The 20,235-nt window shown below is 49.3% G+C and overlaps 1 protein-coding gene across 1 annotated transcript in view; it reads left to right on the forward strand.

Annotated features, from left to right (window-relative positions):
* Nucleotides 1-20,235, forward strand: part of lgr4 (leucine-rich repeat containing G protein-coupled receptor 4) — a 70,147-nt gene that overhangs the window by 30,535 nt on the left and 19,377 nt on the right. Inside the window, exons 2-6 of the mRNA XM_088610990.1 lie at nt 1,098-1,169; nt 8,471-8,542; nt 9,785-9,856; nt 18,522-18,737; nt 19,191-19,262. Of these exons, the coding sequence (XP_088467116.1) occupies nt 1,098-1,169; nt 8,471-8,542; nt 9,785-9,856; nt 18,522-18,737; nt 19,191-19,262 (504 nt within the window). The remainder of the gene's footprint in view (nt 1-1,097; nt 1,170-8,470; nt 8,543-9,784; nt 9,857-18,521; nt 18,738-19,190; nt 19,263-20,235) is intronic.

A 20,235-nucleotide genomic window follows, 5' to 3' on the forward strand; every position in this document is an offset into this window, starting at 1 on the left:
TACCCCGATGCGCAGGTCTCGTATATATCAGCTTCTCGGCTCCGGGTTTTGCGGTCTCTGACTCTGCTTTTGACAGCGTGCTCTGCGCTGGGGAAGTTTCTGCTCCTGCTTCTCAGACAACGAAGCTCGCTTATTCAAAAGCGTCGCGCATGTCGAGGTTTGAGATAGGCCAGCGCTGGACGCAACAGTCACACAGTGCTTAGCCATTTAATGACAGGTTATGAACCTGTGGGAACGTGGACTGGGAAAAGGGAAGAGTCCCATCAGACCGCACTGCCGGGGCTCGTCCAGCAAACCTCTGCCTCCGGGCAAAAGCCTGAGTCGGTAACCCGAAACAGGCTAAAAGGAAACCGAAGCATGGGATCCGTCCTCCTTTGTTTTCTTTATCCCGAAGATATGCGTGTGTGTGTGGTGTGGGGAGGGGGTGCTTGCGAATGTGTGTCATTTTTACTTATCCGGCCATTAGCCTCCTGAAACGACTGCACGGGTCACGTGGCTTTGAAGAACACACCGTTCTGTGCCCGCATACCGTTCAAGCACACACATGCCTCGGCGAGACATTTCCTTGCCTTCATCGGCATTCCGTCCGCGAGGTGGGATTGGGGGAGAACGGCGCCCCGGGTGTTCGTGCGCGGAGCCCCACTGAGGTCCGAGGTCCGAGGTCCGCGGCACGGCGACCCCTCCGCTCCCGCGGGAGTAGAAACGGACATCCGCTCACAGACACGGGCCCGTCTGCGGAGACCGATGAGTCCCCGATCAGAGACTGCCGCGGAGCGCTGTAGCTCCGAAGTGGCGCTTTGCCGCTCGGTTTTAAAACGCCGAAAAGCACTGCTCCGTCCAAATCGCGCACCATGTCAGATATCTGTGCTTCTTTAACAACAATGCTTCCGCCAGTAACACTAGTGAGGAGTGAGCTTTAAATTACCAATCAAACTGCCCCCCACCTCTTCAGAAAAACAAGCATCTGATTTTTGTGAAATCGTTGTCAGAGGGCTCCTGCATCAGCTTGTGCGTTTATTCCTCACCTGCCCTGCTGCAGGTCCAGGACAGCCCGGGTTGCCCCCTCTCTGACTGTTCTCTGTTCTTGTGCTCCACAGGGACATCAGCATGAACAACATCACCGAGCTCCCTGCTAGTGTCTTCAGGAACCTGCCGTATTTGGAGGAGCTGTGAGTGTCCTTTCCGTTCCTGTCCTTAACTTGCTTCGTGTTGCAGACCTGCACTTTTCTGACGTGGGTGTGTTTAAATCAGTTTGTGGGTCTCTGCTTTTTATGGACGAGAAATCCTTTTTATGTTTGGTGTTTTGGTTCCTGCTTAGAAGTTTGATGCTGCTTTTACTACTCTATGAAGGTTCACAACACAACCGCATGGTATGATTGCAGTAAACCCCAGTGAAATCATGGTATAATCACAGTAAAGGGCAGTAAACCTACCTTTGCCCTATCTCACAGCAGTGGGAAGGTTTTAAAAGACCTGCACATGAAAACCTTCAAGACATAACCCTCCTGTTCAAATACCAAAACATTTCATAGAACAGTTTTGCCACAGTGGCACAGAAAAGGCTGCCACTGTCTTTGACTCCTTAGCTTTTCTCAAAGTGGGTAGTGGCACAACATTACAGGTTAAGCACAGATGCATTTTTTTAACACCCACATGCAAAGGATTACAAAATTGGGGGCAGATTTCTTTTTGAGCCTAAAAGAGCCTGTAGCAGCCAGCTTTCCTGTGCTGTGAAGCTCGGCATTTTCCAAGACCAAAGAGCGTTTGCAAAAAAAACCCAAACAATTCCAGAGACTGAAGGTCTGAAGTAGAACAGTGACAGATGGCTGCGCCCCCCCCCAATGAACAGAAAAGAGCAAAAAGCAGATAGAGAGAGAGAGCCTGAATGTCCCTGGCGTGTCTGGATGCTTTTATTTATACATCCTAATGCTTGTCTTCATTTCCTTTCTCTCGTCAGTGGCTGCTTCCCATAAATCAGTCTGCCGGCTGAGATAATGGCGTGTGGCACTGTTGACTGTGCGACAAGTTAAACATGGCATCAATGTGGCAGACATGTTTGGCTTATTAGTGCCTTAGACGGCAGTTCTCCTGGTGGTCTGCAGCAGCCCCAGTGTAGCGATGAGGCCTCTCCGATCCACAGGGCTCCTTGCAGATTGTTTCCAGATGGCTATCTGTAAAGGCAGCACACCAGCGAAGACTCCCTGGCTGTCTTAGTGGAGATCTTTTCAGAGGTGGGCTGTTCTGAGCCGCCCCGTTCCGCGCGTGTGTGTGTGTGTGTGAGACGCGCCGATAAGGAACGATTTGTTTAACCTGAATGTCCTCCCCGCCCCCCCATGCCTTTGAAACGGAGTGTTTCGTTTATTTGTTTTCTCTTCGGCTTGGAAAAATATCGGAACGCGTGTGGAGCGTTGGATTAATTTTTAAAGCGCACTTTGGGTCATTTCGAAGAGAGGAAATCTTCTACTGCGCCATTCGGTTGTTACAGGGCGCGAGGAGTCGTTCTGTCATGCCTAATCAAAGTATTGGAGCCAGGAAACAGGGAAGTCTTAGGAATGTTAAAACCTGATCAAACACTGTATGAAGCGTGACCTCTATGTGGGTATGTGGAGTGCACATTCACCACTACAGCGTTGATTCAGGCTTCCTCTCCTCGGTGTTGCTGTACTGGTTTATAAGGTCAGTCAGCGCTGTGTTTTTTAGAGGTGCCTACATCCCACCAGAAGGGTGTGAATTTGTCAAAGCGATACTGCACACTATGGGGGTTGAGACCTGCACAGGGGGGCTTCGCCCCCCACAAAATGGATTTTTCTGAGCGTTGCATCTCCTTTTGATCTTGTATTCATCCCCAGCCCGGGCTCCCAGCATGCTCACCCCTGTGTTGCATTTTCCTTGTGGAGATTCCCCAGGCTGGGTGCGCAGGGTTGAGTGTCCTTTGTGTTTCCATTGAAACTGAGCAGGGAAGCACCCGGAATCCACTCTGCTGGTGACAACGGAACTGCCTTCTAATTTTCTGGCCGCGCAGATCGGAATCGCGGCTCATCCCGTATTTGCCTACCCTCGTGCAAACAATGAGGAACCGGAGTGAAAATCTTTTCCTGAGTGGGAGTGATGGCGTTAATTACTCATGCTGGGAAGTGTGGGCTTACTTAAGCTTCTGTCTGACACTGAGCTTTGGGGGAAAATGTGTTTAGCTGTGGGGGGGGAGAAAAAGAGCTTGTCTGGTCTGCAGTCTTAACTCGAGAGTGTGATTGGGAGAGCTTTGCGAGACAAGAGGAGGAGGCCCAGATCCTGGCAGCCAGAAACTTACAGCCAGTCATCTAGCGAGAGGAAATTCACAGCAAAGTAATCTGCTGGCATTTCTTAACCTTGCATATCTCTTCCCCTGTTGGCGTATGCTTCACTCCCTTAATAAACAGTTGCCTTATCTCCATTGTCAGAGGGCGATTTACTTTTCAGCATGTGCTGTGCTGAAGGAATGCTGCGGAGCTGTTGATTTAAAAAAAGAGAGAGAGAAGAAAAGAAAGGGTTTTGTGTGGCTTGACAGTGGCTAAAAACTTTCAGGGGAATCAGCTCAGTGATGTGCAAGAATCAAATCCTGTTCAAACAAGCCTGAGTCAGAAAGTCTGTTGACACATGGCTGTTGTGTGTTGTTCACAGACATGTCTGTTATAGGATGAGCCCGGTGTGCCTCGCTGGATTTATTAAATTGTACGTTTGCGAGATGGCAAGCTCGCAGTCGAGAGATAATGATAGCAACAAACGTCCGTGTGTGCGTGCTTTAAGGATCAAGGTGTATTGCTGGTGTTTGTGAGACACTTTTGCACAAACACAGGATCTTCTGCTGTTCGCAGAGTCCACGGGCTACGTTGAAAAGGCTCAAACAGGGAGTCGAGCCCGTGTTTAACGTGATGGTTTGGCATTTCAGATCCTTTTTTCTTCCTGGCATTTTCGTGTGGAAAGTGCTGTCTGGTTGGTGCGTTTTCTTATTCACCCTCTCTGTCTTTTCAGACTGGTAACTCGCAATGAAATGGTTCTGTTTTCCCCCTTTAGAAAATACCAATTCACTGTACAACCCCTTGTGAGGCCTCGGGCACAGACACAGTCCATAGCCCGATTTGAAATTCAGCAAGTTCCTGCACTTTCCCAGACTAAATGTTTTCTTTAGTGTGCCTGGCCTGTGTACTCCCAGGATGGGCTGTCCTGTTGCTGCTTAAGTATTCTTCTAATTATTTTTATAGTTCTTTCTCCTGTTAAGCAGTCTTAAACGCTTTTCACTCTGACGAGAAGACCAGTTTTAACTTCAGTCTAAGAAAGATGACTTGTTTGCAGTCCTCTCTGTCAGGGCTGTGTTCTTTCAGAGCGGGACACAGGCACAGGGTTTGCTTGCGAGTGCATTTCTGCTATAGAAGTGCTCACTTCAGCAATGACACAGTGACTGGGAGGGTCGCATTCAGAGCCAAAAGACCTGCTGGCTGTGCGTCTCAAGGTTGCCTGGATGTGTTCAGCCAGAGGACTGGAACAATATGCAAAGCTCCTTAGTGCTGGCAGCTTTTATCTCCGATTCAAGAAACTCTGCGGTGCGGGGCGGTGCAGTGGCTCTGAGGGTAAGGATCTGCGCCCAACGGCTAGAAGGTTGCAGGTTCAAATCCCGTGGCCGGCAGAGGAATCCTACTCCGCTGGGCCCCTGAGCAAGGCCCTTCACCCCAACTGCTCCAGGGGCCATGTATAAATGTCTGAACCTGCACTCTGACCCCCAGCTTCTCTCCCTGCCTGTGTGTCTCATGGAGCGCAAGCTGGGGTTTGCAAAAAGACAAATTCCTAATGCAAGCAATTGTATTTGGCCAATAACAAATCCCGTCCTATGATCTGTGTACGGCCGGTACAAGTCTACTTTTGCCAAACCGATTTTCCAGAGTTTTGCCCGAGCGGACCAGTCGTATCCTGTTTCCTGGAGAACAGCCAGGCAGGGAAAAACGGAAGTATAAAAGGGAGAACAGCAGGCTGAAAAAAAAACAGGAGCAGCCTTGAGGTAGACTCCAGTGATCCCGGCCTCTCTCACGCAAGACCTGCTTCTTCTGGTTGGGTCTTGTTTATCTAAACACAATGGAGTCGGAAAGCGGCACTGACAGATTTACTGCTCCGAAACATCACCTGTAAATCACCTCATGAAATTGCCTGCAGGACGAAGAGAGGGGGGGTGCTTTCTCAGCACGGCTCTGCTGGCTGTCTCTAGCAGGAGGATCTCGGAGGACGAGGCCGGGCGCACGCCTGTCATGTCACCCCTCAGCCGTGGGTGGAAGGAGCAGACCTTAGTCTGCGCCGTGTTTTAGTGTTGTGTCCTTATGGGAGCAGACCTTTGCAGTTCAGAACATAGGTCAAAGGTCGCGCCGACGCACGTGGAAGTGCATAGGATCGGTGTGGCAAGAGGGGGCAGCCCTTTGGCATAGGTGTGGGCAGTCGTATATACCACGGTATATACCAGGAGGGTTAGCGGTATTTTGGCTTTGCCCGGGCACCCCCAGGGCAGGGCTGGCTTTGCCAGAAAGTCGAAGGTCCTGACAAGCTTCGACTCTTGGGACTTGCCGGGCTCCTGCCCCTTTCCAGTGATCCACGATGAGGGGCGTAGCTCCGCTCCTGTCAGCTTGCCATAGCCCGGATGATGAATGGTGGCGCGCGTAATGTCGCATTAGGTAGCTCCGAGTGCGAAGAAGCATGTCAGCGTCTAAGACAAGGATGGAGGGCCTTCATGTCTGAAGGTGTTCAGTCCAACCCAGACTCCTATTGCCCTAAATCATGAGTGGAATAGCTGAACCAATTTACCAACGTCTACTCACCCCTTTAAAGCAGCAGTATGTGTAGATACCTCAGAAACCTGCAGGGACATCAGCTGGACCTCAGGAGGTTTTGTAAAGCTTGCCCGAAGTACAGGTCAAGGGAGGGCATGGGCAGTTTTTTTGTGAAGTGTTTCCTGGCACTAGGATGGCATAAAGTGTGTGGCAGAATCTCACTAGTGTGAGAGTCTCACAGCAGGGCAGGACTTGACTGGAGGAGTGCTGCAGGTCTCACTGAAAGCACTGGAGGATCTCAGGTTGCCCAGCACATTCCCAGGAACTGCTGCTGCTCCACGACTGCATGGATGCCCTGGCTGACCCAAGCCCATGCCCAAGCCCAAGCCCAAGCCCATCGCAGCTTATGGCAAGTTAGCTGGTGAGCAGTTAGATAGATACTTTATTGATCCCGTGAGGGAAATTGCAGTGCAACAGCAGCTTAACACACACAACACAGCCACAGTGTAACGAATTATATAATAATAGTACAATACATACAATACAATACAGTTACTCACAGTCCGGACACACAAGAGCAAACTAGAACAGAACAGTACACAGAAAAACGTATCACACATATGAATATAAATATAGATGTAATAAAGATATAGATATAAATATAGATGTAAATGTATTGCACAGGTCCCTGGCATATATTGCACAAAAGTGGTTGTAAACGGGAAAAAGAAAAAGAAAAAGAAAGAGAACAGATGTAGCAGTAGAGCTACATCTTCAGTTAGAGCTAGCTGAAGGCATGGGCTGCACTCACTCCAACTGGTAGCCTCTGAGCGTAGGGCTCAGTTCCGAACAAGAGCCCCGTGATTTTGTGTTCTAAAAGTGTCCCGGCTCTGGTGTCTGGTGTTTGCTTTGTTTAAAGCAGCTCGCATGTGATGGATATCATTGCCATCATCTCTATTTCCGTGCACGTTCGACAGGGTTAGGCGTGTGCAGTCCTGTACACCACGACAGAGAATGGGACCACACAGACGCTCTCCTCTTCAGCGTTTAGAAGTCGTTTAAGGTTCATGAAACAAGGGGAGAAAAATGGGGCGATATTTTTAGAGTTCAAGGGGAAAAAGGCAGCTCTCAGACTTTATGCCCATTCACATCACATGGCTTGGCTCTCAGGTAGTCTGATGTGCTAGACCTGTCTTTTCTAGCTTGCCATGAGACAGGGTGGAATTTATCGAGATAAATTCCTCGGCCTGTCTCTCCATTCCCGACGAATGCAGGTTAGTCAAACAAAGGTTGTTGTTTTTATTTCTGTCCTTCAGAGACAGCTGGCTCTTCTTTGCTTTAGCAGGAACTCCACAGCTTGATGTTGAGATATGAATTGGAGACATGGGAATACCTGAGTGAGCCCACCTGTCTGCTGTCAGGCTCACTGGCTTGTAACGGCGCACACACACACACACACACACACACACACACACACACACACACACACACACGACTATCGCTCCACATGAGCTGAGCCCTGCTTTGGAAGGCCAAGAAATCTCATGCCCCCACACACCACCCAGTTATGGCTGGACCCTTACTTCTGCAAAGACCCCGGTGTTTGGGCCTGTGGCGATGGCAGGCTCAGAAACATGGCAAGTGGTGATCCTTGCCTCTGAGAAACCATCCAAGTTGCGGGACATACTACTGGGTCACCATGTGGCTGTTGCAAGCAGAGTCCTGCAGTGGACCAGCTTTTAAAACACTCTGCTCTGCTTTTCGTTATTCCCCTTTGGCTATTGAGACATGCAAATACTGCGTACATGATTTCACATGGAGGCACATACATTCAGTCAATTTGCTTTGAAGCCAGACTGCAGATGGGCTTTGAGTTGAGCAGTGGGGCAATGCCAGAGCTGTGCTGCAGGTGCAGTATGATCCTGTTAGAACAGACTGATGGTGGAAGTACCAATGCTGGACTATTGGACAGATGAAACATCCTTCCATGGAGCATTTGATCGAAGCAAAGGTCCCGTGCTCCTTATTTTATTGATCAGCGGTGAATTCAGCCCCACCTGTATGAAAAAGGCCCTTCCTCACGGAAAGCCTGGAGTTGACCCCCAGAGACCGCAAGCTGCATAAACTACAGGGCTTTTCAAAAAAGCCCTAAAAAAGAAAGGAAAAATGAACAAAAAATAACAGAAAGATCAGAATGAGCAATTCCTGGGAGCAGTTTAGGACTGTTTACACATTTGATGGATGCTGAAACTTTACATAAGTGTGTGATGGAACGAGGACATAGCCTTACATAAACTGCAGTGCCACTGGGATTACACTGAAAGATTTATGGCACATTTGTTTTCCTGTAATTACAAGAGGCCTGTTTGACAGTGGTGGTTATTTACGGTTATTATTGAGAGTCATTTAGAAAATTCCCTTCTCGAGTGCTTTGTCCATGGTAGCTGAGCAAGAGCATCAGGGGGGGTAATGGGGAACTTGCCCTCTTACCTCATGAGGCTTCCGACAGATCGCCTTCTGCAGGGAGCATCTGCGTCAGGCCCTGCCCCGCACAGGGCTGAGATGGCGGGCTCCTGCCGCGCCGCAGCTAAAGTGCCCGTCTTAACGTGGAGGGGGCTCAGGAGGTGCTTCATGCCCGAGCACGGCTGATGTTCTTTTTCTCTCTCTCTCGCTCTCTTTTGCAGGAGGCTGGCCGGCAACGATCTGGCCTTCATCCACCCGGAGGCCCTGTCTGGACTCCAGCACCTCAAAGTCCTGTAAGTACCCAGCGTGCCCCTGCAGCTGTTTCCAGTCACACTGTTCCCGGCGCGCTCCGGTCCACGTTTGGTGCGGTCTGCTGTCTGGGCGAGCAGGGATTTGATGATGACGGGCTGGCAACCTGGAATAAAGCCACCACCTGGTTCGCACTGCCAGCTGCCGCATTTGGCTGTAAACTGCAGATAAGCAGAGGTGAGCCTGGTATTAAGAAGGCTCTTGCCCGTGTTTCTTACTCATCGCTGGCTGCGTGTAATCATGCCCAGTTCCACCGGAGACACGATGTACAGTATGTGGCACCTCAGCGATACCAGGCATGCTTGAGGGCAGGGCGTCATTGAGAGTTGCCCGTGGGTTAACCTGATGTTGCAAGAAAGTGTGCTCTTTTCACACCACGTTCGCCCAGGAGGGATTACGTTTTATCACTCGTTGTGCATTCCACTGGGAGATGGAAACAATGCTCGTTCGCAGGTCCTTATCTGTGCTGTGCTGGAATGCGTATCCCTGCCTGCTCTGTGGAGTTGCGAGGGGAGGTCAGTGCCAGGGGGCTTACGAGCCAATAAGATCTGGTGTTGCTGTTGCTGCACAGTCCCTGGAGTGCCTGCACTGAGGGTTCTCTGGATTTTGGGGAGATTTGTCGGGATGCAATAAAAAAGCATGCCCAACCAAACCACAGGACGTTTTATCAACAGAGGACAGCTCGTGAGAGTGTTAAGTAACTCTACCTGTTGATCCAGGCTCCTTTTATAGGTGCAGGAGGACTGTGAAAAAGATAGGGGATGGTCTGTGGCTCTGAGGGGGCGGGCTCAGGTGCGTGGGCTGGGAAGTGCGGACAGGCTATCGCGTTCAGCCGCTGGCCTACAGGTTGCTGGTCTTCTGTCCATCAGGCACCAGTCTGCCCGCCCTGCAGAATAAGTTGACCCTTATTCCGTTTTAGGAATCCTTAATCTGTTAGATATGATCATATGACTAATCATCGCGATCTGATTACCGCTGTGAAAATTGACGTTAAAATTCAAGATTGAGCACGCGTGGACGTGCTCAGAAGTGGCCGAGTTTTAAAAGCGAGGCATTTTGCTTCCCTTTAAATCGCGCCGTGTCGTGCAGGCATCAGCTGGGAGAGGGGAGCGTCGAGTCGATCCTGTCGGATCGAGCCCCACCTCCGTGCCCGTGTGAATGTGTTTTTGTTTTCCTCAGTGTGTGCAGAGGAGTTTCTTCTTTGACATTTCTCTTCGTCTTCCCAGGATGCTCCAGAACAATCAGCTGAAGACGGTTCCCAGCAAGGCGTTGAAAGGACTCCACGCCTTGCAGTCTCTGTAAGTCCGTCCCCTCTAACGCAGCCACGCATGGCTGCTCGCTTCATGCAAACATCCCTGTATGCCCAGATCTTAGCTCTAGATCTGTGGCTCAAGGGCAAATGTTTTGTATTCTTGCCGGTTGAATTGTCTTGGGGGGGTTGTAGCATTTCGCTAGGAATGACTCTAGATTTTGGTAAAGGCCTTATAGGTCTTTTGCCTCGGTTGATAAACAAGAATACAAATCAAAGGAACGAGTAAAGGTTTAGTCCATGTCGAAAAGAAACACAACATTTTGGCTGTGAAGCCTCCATCTGTGATACACCCGGTACAGCTGAGGGAGGTTCCACAGCCAAAACATTGTTTCTTTTCTTCTCAGCATGGAGTAAAACTTTACTTGTTCCTTTGCAGCCTCCACATGTTGACATTGCTGCCTACTTGGAGAATAGAGCCATACTTGCTTGAGTTGGCACGACAGATTTCTTTGTGGTCACGGTTGGACTCGTCGCTCTGTTACTTTGCTGGTTTCAGCATCCAGTGTTTGAACGTGAGTTGGAACGTGCAATCCCTGACATCTTGAGTCGCCGACTGAGCTCTCTTTCAGACGGCGAGACTTGAATGTAAGCGGGGAGCCTCCAAAGTGGGTCCCGAGTTCGGAACACGGATTGAAAAAAAACGAAACGTTTTTTGCTTCGGTTTCTGAATGACCGCGGGGGTTGTCCGCCCTTTAAAACAAAGTACCCCTTCTGTGCAAGCCTCCGTCAGAGACACTAGCTTATAGGAAGCTGCCTTTCCTTTTACTTCGGGTTTTGAAAATTGCTTTTAGCGTCCGGGGTTATTGTAGAAGCTAGCTAGAAAATAAACAAGATGGCCTGAGTGCTTCGAAACCTTTCGTTAACTTCGAATTCCCAATGGCCAGTTATTCTTTCTTACATGCCCAGATGGGGGTATTTACACCTCCGCTCGCTGCGACTCCTGCCTCCCTGGTAGGCTCCTGAGACCTACCCACCCTTCAGGCCTTCCAACCTGCGATACGCTGCGGCCTCTGTGATTGGAGGAGACAGGCGCCTCGCTCGCTGACATCACGGGCGCGTGGGAAGTCATTGGGATCGTAGTTCTGTCACGTGCTGAGCACGTTCTGCCCCACTGACCCCCCGGCCCACTTAGCCGGTACTCTTGCGGCTGTCGGGGGAAATCCTTTCCACAGCTGGCCAGTGGCTCCGAATCTTTATTTATTACTTCATTCGCTGCTGGGACGTGAGGTGGGGGGGGGGTATGGTAGATCAGACCCTCCAAAGCACCGAGCTGGGAGTTACGAAATCTACACTGAAAGGAATTCTCTCGCCTCCTCTGCAGCCCTGATGTTGTGGGAACTTTCTGAGACAAAGCCAGCGTTTGTTACATTCTGGAACAAGCAAGGGAACGTGGAGATGTTGGCCGATGTCATCCCTAATAACAGGCTGTCAATCGGGCCGATTATAATTGCCTCTTTTTACTTCTCAGGCCCCCCTCTCCACCTTGGAAAGGAATCAGATCTTTGTCATAACAGGAAGGCTTAAAGAATTAGCCACACGCCTCTCGAAGAATAACAAAGAACAATGAGGCCTGTCAAACCGTTGCAGGAGTCACTGTGGGTGTTTTCTGCTGCACAGAGCTCCAATTTGCACGTGCTCGACACAGGAGAGGGCATCGCAGTTGCAGGATTTCCAGTGCGGTGACAACGGCGCGTTATAGCTGACGAAAAGATCGCATTGCAGTCCGAAAATGGTTTGAGCGGCGTCCGTGATTCTGAGCAGACGCAAAAGAATGGTTAGCCATTTTCCAGGAACGCTCTTTCCCCAAGGACGTCTCACATCCTCCGCTGTTCTCCTGGAGTACCATTGGAGTTTAACGGCGGCGAATTGCAGCATGTGTATTTTCAAGATTCCTGACCTTACGTGTCAATTCTGCAACTGTTGCTCTGTCATCAGTTGCGTTAGCTGGTTTTGTTTGCAAAATTGAACAGAAGTTTCCTTGAACCCCTGCCCCATCTTAAGTGAATTTTAAGAGCTCCCTTAGCCCAAGAGGGTTTCATTAAATGTTTGCCTTTTCGAGTAGGTGTCAGTTATGTGCGTGTTTTTTTTTTTAATTTAAGCAAAGTGCCTGTTAAAGTCTTTAATGGTTTTAAAGACCGCTGGCAGTCTTAGTGTTGGGGTGAACTCAAACGCTGGAAATCTGTCCAAAGTGCCTAGAGAGAACAAGTCAGATTAGTTTTGATGGAACTTGGTAACAGTCCAATTATGGAGACGTTTAATCTGAAGAGGTTTTCTGATATTTGTGGGCGTGTGATTGACTGCTTGGGTGCTGATCTGCAGGTCAGTGACCTTTTCTGTTTTCTTGTGCTTGAGAACCGTGTGATATAAATATGAGGAAATGTTACCAGTTATCACCGCTGTTGCAGGCACCTGGAAACTATGATCTTGCACAGCAGTTGGCTGCTTTTGAAAACCTGGTCTCTTCATCAGCAAGCTTTTTCGGAGGTCATGAGCAGGCCACCTCACAAAGCGACAGGCGTTAAGCAGTGGTTCAGCGCTAGCTGTTGGGTCTGCAGAGTTTCTTGGCATCTGTCTTATTAAAGCCTTTGTCAAGCAAACAGCACACACTCTGCCAAAGGCCTTTCCTGAAAGAAGGTAGTCTCAGGCTTGACAGCAGCTACTAGGTCATTATCACTTCAGTGGGTTCTTTCTTAATCAGGCATTGTTGTTTTTTCCTCCTTCTTTAAGTTTTGCGGCTGTTTTTTTGTTTCTCCTCGGCCCTGAGGCACTAAGTTTCATAGCTTAAGTAATGCACCTTGGCAGGGAGATGCTGCTTTCGTCCCAAACTTCTGAGGAGGTGCTGTCAGTGCAATGTTCACTTTAACCCTGGGTAAATCATAGAGGAGAGAGAAAATAAAAGTGACTACCATCTGATTTCAGGTGCTAGGGGCATAGGTCCTTAACTTCACTGACTTCTCAAACCATTATTCTGAGGTATTGCCGACCCTGGATAAAGTGGTTACTAGAAAGAAGCATGTGGTTGGTCTTGCTCATGCTATTTTGTACTGTATGTTCAGAGAAAGGGCTGATTTTTGTTTAGAGTGATCATGCAAAACTTTGCATTTTAAGGAACAGGTGCAACTCGGGATGCACTGAATAAGCATATTGAACCAGAACCCAATCGTATTGGAATGGCTGATCTTAATTGAGCAGATCTTTGCCTCTCGTTTGACTGAAGGCGATAAAAACAATTTTCTTGGTTTAAAATCCCCAACAGATATGATCTTTGACACGAGTGATGTACTTATGAAATAGACCGGGCTGGTGAAGAGAAGGACTGGGGGAAGGAGCTAGTTATAGACACCTTGAGATCTTCTAAAATACGTCCCTGAGGTCCTTAAACCCCAGCACCCGAGAGCAGGAAGACTGAATGGTTTGCCTTTGTAAACTTTCCAAGATCCTTGATGATTTGTAATCTCTGATGTAGAATTCATACATTCTACAAATCTGCTCAATAATATTTTGAGGCAGCAGTGTGTCTGGTGCAGTTGTCAGGGTTCTGGACTCTTAACTGGAAGGTGTGGGCTTAAATCCCAGATGAGGCTGTTCATTCCTTGATCACCAAGTAGAAAGAAACTTCACCCACATTATTCCAGTAAAATACCAGCTGTATAAATGGGTGCAAATGTAAATTGCCTTGGAAGAAAGCCTCAGTAAATCCCTTAGTGCTGTCGTTTGTGTTCTTTGATGGGAATCCTTATGCTATGAGGGAACTGGGACTCATGGGCAGCCTTAAATTATCTCACTGGAGATCGAAGGATCAAAATAATCTGGATGGGATCTAGAATCGCTAAATATATATAACTCAAGATTTCAGAAAAAAAAATGTCCTTTCAGTCTGCAAGATCCGAGAAAAGGACATTTTATTATAAAGATCTAAACGAAGGGGTGATTTCACTCTTGAAAAGTATGCTGTGCTATGTCTCGGTAAGTTGAGTGAAGCTCAGTGAAATCATGAGTAAAGCTTGGGGAAACTGCAGGGTTTGCCTTTATGTGTGGTTTTTAAAGATTAATAGTAAGAGTCTCATGCTGGCTTTCACCCGTATGGCAGACAGATCCAGTTTTTATTCCACTTGCTAATCTAACATGGATTTCCGGAGCAAATATGAAAGGCTTTGCCTAATTTTTTTTTCTGGGCATCTGCTTTCCTCAAATACATGACAGGTCTTAAGAATTCTAGTGTTCGACTTCACCAGGCGTCTTTAAGTGACTTTTTGCTACAGGGGCAAAAAAACGATTTAAGACCCTAGAGTTTTCAGGGTTCCCAGCTGGGAATGTGAGCGAGCCCTTAGTGTGCAGGTGTGTCATCTTCTGTGTCTCCCTCCTGATCCAGGGTCGTGACCCCTGGGCCACATCAGGGGTCCCAGCAGGGGAAAAGAGGTCTCTTTTCGGGGCCCCTTGGGGTGATTCACTGCGATGGGAGAGCCCAGAATACCCCAAAGATCAAGAGAAGCCAGCTGAGGGGCACTGAACCCCCAATCTGCTGGGGCTCCCCTGGGCACCTCCCACTGGGCTGAGACACCAACCCCCTGCCAGCAACCCAGGACTCGCTGGGGGAGAGGGGGGTGGGTCGGTGTTTCCCGGCTGGCCTGGGAACGCTGGGAAAATCTGGGAATCCCCAGGGAGGAGCTGGAGTCTGTCGCAGAGGGAAGAGGCAACCCGGCGCTGCCTGTGAGATCCCTCGTGGGAGACGCACACTGCGAAGGGGCTAGCAGGACCTCCGGGTGCAGGTGCAGATCTCCTCCTCTCACCCTTCGCGTGTGCAGGCTTCTTCCTGGTGAAGGATTCCAGCGTTGACAGGCCAGAGGCGTTGCCTCCTCGACATCCTGAAAGTGACAAGCTTTCTCCCCGAGGCCTGACTGCCTGCCTGAGCTCTGCTTTGATGGTTATTTCGAAGATTATCTCTGTCATCGTTGTGTCTAGGAGCTCAAGTGACGAAGCTTTATCAGCCCGTAAGAGAGAGATTGCCAGAGATAAGGGTCGAGACAGCCTGTTGACATTATTGTTTCTATTTTCCTCAACAAAATGAGGGACAGGGCCTGATTTGCGGACTGATTTCCTAGCTGATGAAAACAACAACAGCTTGTTTGTTTTTTTTATTGAGGGCTGCAGTTTTAAAAAAGAAAAGTTTTTAAAGGCCAAGACAGCTTTAATGGTATTGTTTTCCTTGGAAATGAGGTGTACCAAAATAAAAAAAAAAAATTAAAAAGGTTAGTTATTTTTTTTGTAAAGTGCGTGCTAGAGCTGTCAGGGGCCAGTCTATCGTAATTTGTTTTGGTTTAGAAAACTGTATCTCCAAACACAGTACGTCAATAGGCAAATACATTCCAAATAAATGGTTTTAGAGAACTCCCTCTTCTCTGACTCCTGCTCATAACTGAGGCAACACTATTATGTTCATGAATAATAATTAATTGACCTCTAAGGGAAACCACACATCAGCTATTAGTGGGGAGGAGAGCAGAGTAGTGAAGCCAATTCATAGATAGGGATTATTAGGAGGCCATGATTGGTAAGGGCCAATGGAAAATTTGGCCAGGACACTGGGGTAACACCCCTACTCTTTTCGAGATTTTTAATGACCACAGAGAGTCAGGACCTTGGTTTTACGTCTCATCTGAAGGACGGCGCCTGTTTACAGTATAGTGTCCCGTCACTATACTGGGGCATTAGGACCCACACAGACCACAGGGTGAGCGCCCCCTGCTGGCCCCACTAACACCTCTTCCAGCAACAACCTTAGTTTTTCCCAGGAGTCTCTCATCCAGGTACTGGCCAGGTTCACACCTGCTAAGCTCAGAGTCACAGTGCTGTCTGTTGTCGCTGCTTCTTTTCCGGTGCACGTTGGTAGATATTTAAAAAAAAATCACTCCCCCCCTCCCAGTTTGATGAAATAGAATTTCATCTCGTCTATCCCTGCACAAGAGCTGTGTTCATTCAGGTAGAGCTGCTCGACTTAAAACAAGCGCAGTAAACTAAGGAAAACGTGGCAGTGCCACAATCAAGGATTTGTACTACTGATTATATTTCATATCATCTGTCCCAGCCCAAAACTGACAGTACGCTTTGATAGGTTCGAAAGCGAAACGTCACTGTTGGGGGTGATGGCCTTCGGCAGAGTCCATTCCGGTGTGGACTTCAGAGTGGGGCGCACTAGGACACGCGCGTGAGCACCCTTGTGACACGCAGATTTAGAAAAGAGGGGAACCCCCGCGGCCTGGCAGACCTCCGCGGGATCGCGTCTTCGAAAGGCGCAAGACTGCGAGCGCGCGTTCCTTGTTGAACGTGTCCTTCTCCGTTCGAGCTCTCTGGGACTCCCGCGGCCGGCCCACCTTGCGCGCGGCGGCGGGGAGGTGCCCCAGTTCCTCCCGCCAGGCCGTCTGCGCCGCCTTTGTAACTCTGGGACTCGGCTGGGAGCCGATGGCGCGGGAGACGGGAGGAGACGGCACGCGATTAAACGGTGCTTAAAAGCATTAATGATCTGAACGCAGGGCTCGGATCTGCACTGACAGTCCTGCATGCCCGTGCAGAACAGTCTGGGGTTGTGTGCTGTTTCGTTTTTTGGTGGCGGATTAATGAAAAGAGCTGTCAGGGGAGCTCTATCAGGGAGGTTTTCAGCCACTGTGTGGGAAGGGGCTTTGATCTTCAGGGTTGGGTAGGAGACAGGTAGCTTCAAGCAGGCTCTTCTCCTTCTCTTCTTCTCACACGCTCCCCTTTTCTCCTTCAACTGAGGATTTTGGAGGCGGGGTGGGGGGGTGGTCGCTGTGTATTTAGCGTGTGGTAGGGGCGCCCCTCACGAGGCCTTACACATCTGCAGTGACTCCCAGGTCGCCGAGCGGACAGGTGATGCCATACCGATGCCCTCACAAGACCCTGGCTGTGTCTTTGCGTTCTGAGCTGGGAGGGGTTCCCGCAGGTGCCTCTTCCCAAACGCCGTGGAGACGGCGGCGGCAGGCCCACAGCTCAGAGCGCTCACCCGTCCCACCTGCGCGACGCCGACCAGGGATGCTGTCCCGGCCACCCTGTTCTGTCCTCTCTGTCGACCTGAGAGGGCAGCAACAGCCCCAGCCAGGGCTGATACTTTGCTCCGACGCTTCTGAAACCCACCCCCCAAAGTTCCACGGATACACAGGCACTCCAGCCCCTAAAGTGTAGTAGTGATGCGGTCCTGGATGGGGGGGCGAAGAAAAGAGGTGGGCTTCAAAAATATACTAAGTGTGCTGCAGAACCGTAGGTCCCTGTCCCTTTTAGCAGTTTTGTTTAGGTTCAGCCGGGAGTTACTGTACAGAGTCTGCACGCGCTGGTATGTAGTTAAAGGCCGTGCCTACAGCAGAGCAGGAGAAGTGAGTTACCATTCATAAACAGGAAATAATTCAGCCGCAATTAACTGCTCAGGACCCTCATTGTGGTCAGAAGATTGGAACCATTGAGGCAAACGCCTGTATAAACAGAGCAGTAAATATCTGCAAATAATTCCATGATAACAACAGGGTTTCCTCAACCTCCCAGAACTCATGTAAGGCATTTCAGTAGCCAGACCTCTGGTATTCCCAGCTTGTGCAATGCCTGGGTGATTCATAGCCCAAAAGTGATAAATGCGTTTGTGAATCCTTTTCGTATGAGATCATCGAAAATGCATGTTTTAAGCATGGGGACTTGAGAAGTGGGTCAGCCAAACTGAGTTCCTGTATCTGCTGCAGTTGTGTGCTTTTGGTTCAGCTCGGGCCGGGAGATGTGAGAGAAGTGGGCTGTCAGCGTGTGATTGGCAACTGCGAGTAATTTTCAAGTCTGGCTCGCACCTGCAGTAGTTTGTGTGTGGCTCTCTTTCTAGGTCTGATTAATTTTTCACACCATATTGAAAGCAAATGGAAATGTCTGCAGGGGGCGGAGTTCCAAAAAGAACAAAAGGCAGTCTGGAAGAGTTCAGCAAGGCACTAAATAATTCTTTGGTGTATTATTTAGAAGAATTAGACGTTGGTTTTAGGTTAACTGCACCTACAGACATGGATGTGTTTGAGGAATGCCTTTCATCTCTTGCTGGGCGAATGCTTTTAATTAATTTGATCCCACTTCGTGCCAGTTAATTCATGGAAATGCTGTGCACTAAGCCGTTCCTCACCCCTCAGCGCAGTTTGCCCCCACTTGGAGACCCGATGCCGAACAAAGGTTTCTTGTGGTGCGAATGTGTGACAGGGGGCAGCTCCTTCTGTCCGCTCACGGGCTCTGAAGACGGGCAGCGCTGCTCCCTAGACGGGACAACTCCGCCATGACGGAAGACCATTCCTCCTGCCACGGCCGAGTTTTGCAGTGTCTGGATTCCAGAGGGGAGTGACGTCACTTCTGTACCTCTCTCGGTGCGCTGAGCCCTGTGACGCTGACCTGTAGATCTGTTGCTGTAGCCAGCTCTCATTCCTCATCCACAGGACTGATCAAGGGACCGAAGTGATAAGAGTCGGTCTTTAGTACGTAGCACATGCCTGCTGGTCATTCTCTGACTGCAGAGGGAAAAGGCCTATAGAGCTTGAATGGGAACTGGTGCATGACGGCAAAAGCTCTTTGGAAATCTGTGTATAAGCCTGTATTTGTATTGTAATGGCCTACTGTTTCTGTAGGAGGCTGGATGCCAACCACATCACTGTGGTCCCAGAGGACAGCTTTGAGGGCCTCCTGCAGCTCCGTCACCTGTGGCTGGACGACAACAGCCTGACGGAGGTGCCCGTCGCCCCCCTGAGCAACCTGCCCTCCCTGCAGGCCCTCACGCTGGCTCTGAACAGGATCTCGCACATCCCCGACAGCGCCTTCGCCAACCTCTCCAGCCTGGTGGTCCTGTGAGTACAGCGCCCGGACAGACCCCATGCTCCGGCTCCCTGCGCAGGGCGCTCCTGCTGCACAGCAGATGGATCCAGTTCAGGATCGGGGGCTGCTGCAGGCCTTTGTGGGAAACAGAACAGCCGCCCCTCTGCTCTATTAGAAGCAGGAGAGAGCTGCCTGGTCGTGCTGTCAAAGCTGTTTGCATCACTTCAGTTCAGCACCAAAAAACAAGATGAATCTAGCGACCTTTCCCCTTTGACCTTTGACCTTTTGCTAAATCCTGTAAAGTGACAGGTTTTGACTGCGTGTACAGGCCTGGTTGGTTCTGCCTCTGTTATTAAATGTAGCATGAATTCTACATCAATGGCCCTTTTCCAGTCTGCTTTCCTGTTGAATGTCAATGGAGCTTATAAAATGTTTTGCACCCACTTGTTTACCAGTGTTTTAAGAATGCTGTTTTTGTTTTTCAGGCATCTCCACAACAACAAAATCAAGGAGATCGGGGAGCACTGCTTTAACGGATTAGAGAACCTGGAAACTCTGTAAGTGTCAAACACAAGTGTCCTGCGTGCTTGAAAACCCATTGACAGATCTGAGAAATGTCAATGAAGAAGCAGGAAAGCCTTTGAGTACAGTACAGTTTGAACACAACGCGTGAGACTACAATGGCAAGAATGGAAAAAAAGGAAAGCCGAGAGCTTAGCTGTTTTTATGTGGCTTCGATGCAAATCCAAGCATAAGTGCCACAAACCGAATCAATCGCCACATAAAATCCAGTATTTTTTACTTTGTCTTCATCTGTGATGTGAACATCCCGTGTGAAGTTACAGCAGGTTCGCACGACTTCTGAGTTTCCGTTTCCATAGCTCCTGATGTGATTTGCCTGGAAAGTTGATCCAAAGTAGATTATTTTACCCCTGAAGAAGTTGAACATTTGAGGAGAAAGCTTAGATATGGTGGTAAAGGTAAAACATCCCTTTGTATAAGATAAGATCACTTTATTAGCCATATACAATTTCTTACATTAGGAATTTGTATTTTCGCAGACCCCAGCTTGCTCCCCATGAGACACACAGACAGGGAGAGAAGCTGGGGGTCAGAGTGCAGGGTTAGCCATTTATTCAGTGCCCCTGAAGCAGCTGGGTTGAAGGGCCTTGCTCAGGGGCCCAACAGAGTAGGATTCCTCTACTAGCCACGGGATTTGAACCAGCAACCTTCCAGCCACAGATCTTTAGCCACAGTGCCACCACTCTGCCCCATCCTCTCCTTAACACTATGAAGCCTCACTACTGCTCTGCTGTTTCTTGACATGGATGGAGCTATCAAGGGGAAAAGTGAATGTATTTAAAGACAAGCGCCTTTTCTAATTTTGAAAACTGGGCTCCGATGACTCTCCTGTTCTGTGAGCTCAAGGACTGTACCAGTTTCCTCATAGTCCCAGTACTGTTATCTTCAGGCTAATGTCTTCTGGTGCAGAATTTGGGGGTGGTATTTCTCCATGCAGGTGTTTTTGAG

The sequence above is a fragment of the Lepisosteus platostomus genome, chromosome 18 (assembly GCF_059453375.1).
Source record: "Lepisosteus platostomus isolate fLepPlt1 chromosome 18, fLepPlt1.hap1, whole genome shotgun sequence".
Taxonomy (NCBI): Eukaryota; Metazoa; Chordata; class Actinopteri; order Semionotiformes; family Lepisosteidae; genus Lepisosteus; species Lepisosteus platostomus.